Raw genomic sequence first — 7,965 nt, 5'->3', positions numbered from 1 at the left:
TTGATAATATTGTTGAATACTGTTGATGATATTGCAATAATCGGTTACAAAGGAAATGAATTTCTACTCTGGATGTGGAAAGAAAGCACAGAAATACAGAGCCAAGACAGATGAGCTCCTCCAGCCAGCCAGCAAGGGACCACATGCCTAAAGATGCACAGAATTTATTTAGAAAATCCAGACTTGGCCTGGTGAAAAACAGGAACATTAATCCCTATATGCTCACGTCATGAAAAATATTGCCATTAACAGGACAAAAGCACAAGCAGCAGCCACTGCCCCTCTCTTTTGTATACATCTTCAGGGATGAAGAGTTTCACTATGCCTACCTCCACTGCTAGCATACTGGGCTTTCCAACACATTTCTAGAGCAATTTCCTTAGCATCTGGTGCACATCCAATCTAAATTTTGAAAAAGCAGCCGACCCAACCTGCTCCCACTTAAGTCAATGACAAAACTCCCATTGACTTCAAGGAGAGCACAAGCAGACGGGTTGTTAACAGGGAATTGGTGCCTATTGTTCACCGGAGCATGTCGGGCTAGCATGTATCAACTCCATGAGCATCAAAGGGAGTTACTAGAGGAAATCCCCTGAATATTTATGCGATAGTCAGAGGGGAGGGCTGTTTTTCCCTTTCCCACGTATCTCTACCGAGATACGCTAGCTATGGGAACACACACGATCTTCTCGCAACTGGAGCAATGCATACAGGGCCCCGGGTTTCCCTGCAGAGCCTCTTCTGTGGAAGTAGCCCGATGGAAAAAGAGCTTGGCGGCGTATCACGGTTCTTCACGCGTTTCCAGAAATACCGACTCATTTTCAAGAGCCAGTGTAGTGTCAGGGGATTCTCACTGTGACACTCCAGCCTGCGTGTATCATCTGTCCAAACTGGCTTTGTGAGTGCTAAAGGGGAACCAGTTACAGACTGGGGTTTCCCAGAGATTTCCAGTGAGATCGCACAAGCTTCTAGGAGGGTTTCTGCGCAAAGAGCACAGTGCAACATTACAGTGTGCCTACTTTCACAAAGATTTTAATTAAATAGGATCAGCAAGGTTTGAATCTGCGTGCTCACCACGACTTAAAGATGGTGGGAGTTTTTTTAGACAGCACGTTGAGTCTGTCCATATTATAAGGACTCTGGGAAAGAGATGTGTAACCATACCAAATGCTTTAGGGCCCATTTATATTTCCACCTCATGAGAGCCAGCAACGGCAGAGAGTGGAGTTTCACAGAATAAAAGCAATGACGGCAGCATAATTGGGATCATCCAGCCTGTAGCTAATGGAAATAAGTCTTCCCATCATATTGTCATCATGTAGCATGCAAATCTACGCCTCAGTCAGACAAAGATTTACACCATGCACCTAGTTTTCGTGCCTGGAGGATCCCAACTGCCATCAGTGGCACTGGTAATGTGGGACAAAATAAGCAAAACAAGAGTCTGAATATTTGTAAGCACAGCCTCAAAACATATGTTTTTAAGGGGTGAGAGAGAATGAAAGTGTGCTTCATTATACTCTTCAGCCGATCCAGCCTCACTGCTCATTCACGTTCTGGGTTTGACAGCTTCCCACCGTACCCTTCCTATATCACCCGTTGTGACTAAGCATTGAGGGGATCATTAATCACCATTATGAATTTCTCCCCTTCTGCCGGGCTTGAGTTAAAAGCCCAGGGGCAGATCCTGCAGCCTTTACTCCTTCCTGCAGCCCTTTCCCCAGCGGGCAGACCTACTTCACTCACCACGAGCTGGGAGCATCGCAGCAGCTGTAGGGCCGGGCGCGGTGTGTCTCGTACCGGCATCCCGTAGAAATATGCACTGGTTGCTCAGGAATTAACAGAAAGTTTGTGCACCGCGATATTGAATTAAAAGGCTGGGATCTGCCACGGGACGACTTAAGCCGGGCTCTGGAGGACGCGCCTGTTAATTTTAATGCTGCCTCAGAGTGCAGAACTCCGGACATTGGCAGCATCATATTTAAAACATGGTACATCGACTAATACGTGATCCCGCGCGTTAATGGAGCAAATTAAGTTACAGGTATGAATTTTACATAAAACGGATTAATATTATATGCCATGGAGGAATTTTAAATACCCCATCCCCATGCATTTTTAATCGTTATGCGCTCTAATTTAACGTTCCCAGGCGCTGCTTTGCTCGGCTCCCTAACCCCCCCTCAAGTTTTCCTTGGGATTTTCCCTGCTGGCATCCCCCAAAACCCGCGGTAGGACGATGCGGGGCAGCGAGGGGGGGGGACACAAAAAACGCCCCCCGGGGAGGCAGGGCAGCGCTGCCCCCTGCTCCCCACGGCGGGGCACAGCTCCGGGGGCCGCTGCGAGGCGGGGGCCGCCCGCATTCCCCGGACCTTCCTCCCCCGGACCGCCCCCCCCCCCCCCTTCGTCGTCCTCCTCCTCCTCCTCCTCTCCTCCTCCTCCTCGGGGCCCGGCCCCCTCCAGCAGCGCCCCCGCCCCCCCGGGCCCGCCGCCATTGGCCAGCGCCGCGTTCCACGGGGGGCCTGGGCGCTCTGATTGGCTGCGACGCGCCGCCGCGGAGCCCCCCCCGCCCGCCGGTCCCATATAGCGGGCGGCGCGGCCGGCGGCGGCGGCACAGGCGGCGGGGGCCGTGCTGAGAGCGGCCGGGCAGGGCAGCAGCGGGACGGGAGGAGCCCGGTGCGCGGAGAGGGGCGGGCGGTGGTCGCAGCAGGAGGGGGGCGTCCCGCTGTCCCCCCCTCCGTCGTTCCGTCCCCGCGGCAGCATGAAAGCCGTGAGTCCCGGCCGGCCCCCCAGCAGCCGCAAGGCGCAGCCCGGGGGGGCGGGCGGCGGCGGCCCCCCGGCCCTGCGGTGCCTGGCCGAGCACAGCGGCTGCAAGGGGGGCGAGGAGCCGGCGGCGCTGTGCCTGCAGTGCGATATGAACGACTGCTACAGCCGCCTCAGGAAGCTGGTGCCCACCATCCCGCCCAACAAGCGGGTCAGCAAAGTGGAGATCCTGCAGCATGTCATCGACTACATCCTCGACCTGCAGCTGGCTCTGGAGACGCACCCGGCGCTGCTCCGGCAGCAGCAGCAGCAGCACCCGGCCGGCTGCCCCGCGGCCACCCCCCGGACCCCGCTGACGGCCCTCAACACCGACCCGGTAAGAGGTGCGTGCCACGCCGGGCCGCGGTGGTCGCCGCCGTCTGGGCACCCCTCCGAGCCCGGCTGCAGCCCCCGGGGTGGGCGCGGAGCCCCCCGTCGGGGCGCGGTGGGCGCCTCCATTCCCCCGGCAGCCGCCCGGTGCTCCCGGTGTAATTGCAGCCTCTCGAGGGAGCCGCCGCAATCAGCGTGTTTGCACACACGGCTCCCGGCGCTGCTCCTAGCGCTTCCCGGCCCTCCGCCGAGCACGGCGGATTTGGGGGCTCCGGCACCCGAACCGCCCCGGTGCGGCGTTTTTTGGGGGGCAGCGGGGGACGGGGAGCATCTCCTGCCGGTGGCACGGGGAGCGGCGTGTCTCGGGGACTGGGTGGCGGTGCGTGTGGGGGTCTCCCCTTCCTGTTCCTCCCCCCGTAACTCGGCGCCGTCTCGTTGCTGTGCAGGCTGGCTCTGTTAACAAGCCGGGGGACAGCATCCTCTGCCGCTGACCGCCGCTCCCCAGGTGAGTGCCGGGTCGCCGAGAGCCCCCCCCCCCAGCCCGGTGGTCGCGAAGGGGGGGGGTTGAGCGCGGCCGCAAGCATTCGCAGCAGGCTCCGGGGGGTTAGCTTTAATTACCGGGCGGTTATTTTATTCCTTTTAATTACCGTTTTTCCAACACCCCCTCATCTCCCCCCTCCTTTTTTCACCCCCCCCCACCTCCCTGCCCGGAGCGCTTCTGGCTGCGGCGTGCAGCTGCGCATCCCTCCGCCTGGCCCAGCCTGGGAGCCGCGCTTGTTGTTTGACCTGGTTTGTTTTGGGTTGTTGATCAAGCATGTCTTGTGTTTTGTCGGTGGCGCCAGTCGGTCTGGAGCGGAGCGGTTCACACACCCCCTCTATTCATTCCTCTCCCACAGGTGTGCGGCGGCGCCGCGCAGAGGCACCGCGGGGGGCGGGCGGCGGGGAAGGGGGGGGCCCGGCGGAAAAAAAGAAAAAGAGCGAGCCGACCCCCCCGTGCTCCGCCCGGCAGAGCCAGCCGCCCCCCGGAGCGTTTTTTTCCCCCCCTAGCCCCCCACCCGCCGCCTCTTCTCTCCGCCTGGCAGCAGGATGCGAGCGGCGGGGGCAGCGGGGTGCCGGACCCCCCCAGCGGCAAAAGTTGCGCCCCTGCCCCGGGACAGAGGAGCGAGCTCCAGCCGAGCCCCTAGGAGCGTAACTGAGGGAGCCAGCAGCCGATCCTTGAAGCTTTACTAATCTACCAGAGCATTTGTAGATATATTTGACATCTATTGTTTCAAATAGATGGTTTTATTGGGGCCCAGGGAACTTTCTTCTCCCTGCAGGAGTGTTACATATTGTATAGATAAAAAAACGCGTGGCATTTCATACTGTGTATATATAGAGATGTTCTATGAGTGTGAGAAAAGTATATGCTTTAATAGACTACTGTAATTATAAAATATTTTTAATTAAATATTTTTTGTAAATATTATAAAGGTGTGTATGTTTTTTTTAAATCTGTGGGAATCTCTTTAGGCAACTGCAGCTCAAGTACGGAGCTGCTTATATGGAAATACCTTGAATGTGTAGGGCTTTTTTGTCCCCAATTGTCCCCAAATATCCTTTAGACTCGGAACCTACAGCTATACCTAGTGGTCCTGCATGATTGCATGAGATGTCTAATTGCAAATGAACTTGTTTGGAGTCCATACAAACGTGTTTTTCCTCAATCTAGACTAAAAATGTTTGTAAGTGTATTATACATTTTGAGACTACACTTTTGTCATTTAGGCACAGGGGTTTTTAGTGCGTTCTATAAAAGTAGCGGTAAGATGTAGTGCTTTTTTTACTGAAAATAGACAAACTCTATCTACTTTTTGCATTATGGGGTGATGCTTTAGATCTTTAATCAGCTTTTTAAAAATCTGCTGTTGCATCAGATCAAGAAATTTGTTCTGGAACTTCATTTAGTACCAAAAGGTTTAACTGCAAACCTGCATTCCTACGGTCTTATTAATTGCTTAAAAAGCGAAAACAGTTCTCTGCTTGCAACCAAAGGGCAAACCATTAACAAAAACAGTTACTGTTTCCTTCGTCCAAAGAGTATTAATAGGGAACTGCGGAAAGGCATATGGGCAAAGTCATTATGATCAGTGGTGTAAACTCATCTTAAAATGAACTTAAGTAGACCAAAAATCAGATAACTGCGTCAAGATTATTTTTCTAGTACAAGATGACTTTCATTTCACTGCAGCTATGTTACAGTTAAAATCCTGTTTAATCTCTGTGATGTGTAACTACTACATGTGAACATTAAACTAGATTTACCTGTCTTTAACTGTGATTCTTCAGCTTATTTCTTCAATTCTCTGAATTTGCATGTTCGTTCTCCTTGCCTCTTTTTTTTTGTTGTTTGTACTATTTGATGGGCAAGTACATTTTATGGCAGGCTTTTGTAAGCTCCGAGTTCTACAGCCTGTAAACTAATGCCCGGGCTTGGTGCAAGATGCTCATTTTGTGTGATCAGTAGCCTGCGCGCTTGTGAGATGGGATTTTCAGAGTGGGAGAATTAAGTAGGATTTAATTGGGTGCTTTGTAAATAGCTAGCCAACTGTGTGTAACATGGTCTGTTTGACTAAAAAAGAGAGGATTTGTTTCAGATTATACGAATGTCAAAAGTACCATAACCCAAGGGACTTCTTCTATTAAGTTAAATATTTATAAGGTAATGAACTGCTGGGGTCATTAGCTATTGACTACAGTGATAATGTCAACAAGATGAACATTTTCTTAATCAAAATAATTGCATAAAGATCAAATCAAAAACTGGCTTGCATGTCTGCAAACATGAGGCCTCCTGTCACTTCAAATGCTTTGAAGGCAGTGGCATTTCACAGGCTTGTCCCTGGCTCAAGGGACAGGGAGTGGGTCCCCAATTTTTCTCCCCCCAACTCAGATGTTATAGTAGTTTAATGAGTGAAATACACGTTCTTGTAGAATTAAGTCATGAACCTATTGTTCTGTGTCTCCAGCTAATTCAATGACAGTAAGAATGCTATTAATGGGATTTTTTTCTCTACTGCAGTCTGGGAATTTTTGCATTGTTTATTTAAACAACTTTTTTTTTCCTCAGGAATGGCTTACATTTCCACTCATTTTCCTTGTTTATCCTGTTAATATTTGTAGTCCTCAGCTTAGCTGAGCTCTATAGCTCAGCTTATTTTGTATACAGGTTTTTCAGTAACATTAGTTCTCAATGCCCTCATTTGTTTCTCTCCGCTGTTGCCAAATTACAGTATTCTGTTACACAGAAGAGGAAGCAAGTAAAATGTGCTGTCCTAAAATATGAACTTACCTTGTCGAGATTCCAGATATCAAAGCTGGTGTATCCTGGGAGACCTGATAAATCACTGGACTGCCCTTCCACGGAGAACAGACCAATTTGTGGATTGTTTCAAATTGGGGCAATTTCCCATAGAGTTTAGCGGTTTGAGGATTTCGTTGTTATTTTGTTTGTTTGCTTAAAAAAGCAACTGTGGTGCAACAAGTTACAGCCTTTAGAAAACTGAAATCTTACTAAAAGAGCTGTGAAAATTTTCACGTTATATAGGATTCCTGACAAGCATGCAAAAAGAAAAAGCTCTGTTAAAGCATAGGAGAGGCTGGTCTTGATTTATTCCTTATGCTATGTGTGAAACCGTAAGCAAGGAGTGTCTAATCGCTCACTAATGGCTGCAGTCAGTACAGCCCTAAATACAGCCATATTTATTTTTGTTTTTCAAAGGTTCTAGAATCTTTCAAAATACTTTAATCCCATATTTTGTTTAAATCATGTTTTCCATACAGCAGAAGACGTAAATGTTTGAACAAAGGCGAATTAAAAGGACTCTTTCTTCTAGCGCCTTGGATTTTCTCTTAGTCACAAAAGCATTCCTTAAAAGGAGCTATTTGATTGCGTGATGAGAGTTGTGGTGAGGCTGCCAGATTAGGAATTAGGATACCAAATTCTGTTCCCAGCTCTGCTACTGAGACTCTGTTGTGACCTTGAGCAAGTCACCAGCTGTCAAACTAACATCCCGCTTTCCATTCGCAATGATGACATGTGCTCTGGTTTGTAGAAGCAGAGATGAAACAGACAAAATGTAGTCATGTTTTTTACTTCATTTTTGCTAGGGGGATTATGTTTTGGATAATAAAGATAGTGTAAGAAGAGCTGAGGTTATTAGGAAACCTTCGGAAGGGAAGCTTATTCAGGAGCACATTCCTAGCAGCGGCAGTGAGAACTCTGTTGCTTGGGACGCTGGAATTGTAAAGGACTAGAAAATGTTCTCAAAAAGGAGTAGAAGAGGGAGGGACTGAGGTCTTTTCTATCCCAAACTTGTATGCTTTCAACAGAGAGCAGCGATTAATACTGCATTTCAGTGAGCTGCAGTGCTGAGCTTCCAGTCCTTACTGATGCTGAGACCCCTCTTAAATTTCCAAATGATTGGAGGTGTTGATTCCATATGAAAGCCAAATTTGAGCTCTTACAGTGGGAGATGCATTTTCCCCGCTGTTTCACATGGGGATGGTATTTATTTTCACTTTCTCAACCATGTCGTATTGCTTTTAAGCAGTTGCCGCGTTTTCAGCTCCATGAGAAATGGTCATGAGGAATGCCATAGCTGTCCTGCAGGTTGTTCTGAGTTAATAAATAAGCCATGTATAGGATAAACAGGTTTATGCAGATGCAGAGCAGCACTTTAGTATTATTTGTATTTTTAACACTTTCTAGCTGTACAAGTCACATTCATTTAAAACCTTTGCAGTCAGAAAGAAGAAACCACAGTACGAGCAATTCAAGTAATTGTCTTAGAT

General features: G+C 49.4%; 1 protein-coding gene across 1 annotated transcript; it reads left to right on the top strand.

Annotated features, from left to right (window-relative positions):
- Window positions 1-2,719: 2,719 nt before the first annotated feature.
- ID4 (inhibitor of DNA binding 4) lies at window positions 2,720-4,064 on the top strand. Its single transcript, XM_084282864.1, has 3 exons — window positions 2,720-3,139; window positions 3,579-3,637; window positions 4,029-4,064. Exons 1-2 carry the CDS (start codon window positions 2,762-2,764, stop codon window positions 3,621-3,623), a joined length of 423 nt encoding a protein of 140 aa, XP_084138990.1. The 5' UTR covers window positions 2,720-2,761; the 3' UTR covers window positions 3,624-3,637; window positions 4,029-4,064.
- Window positions 4,065-7,965: the final 3,901 nt, after the last annotated feature.

Source organism: Netta rufina (genome assembly GCF_964035555.1).
Source record: "Netta rufina genome assembly, chromosome: 2".
Lineage (NCBI taxonomy): Eukaryota > Metazoa > Chordata > Aves > Anseriformes > Anatidae > Netta > Netta rufina.
This window is presented reverse-complemented; position numbering and strand designations above follow the sequence as displayed.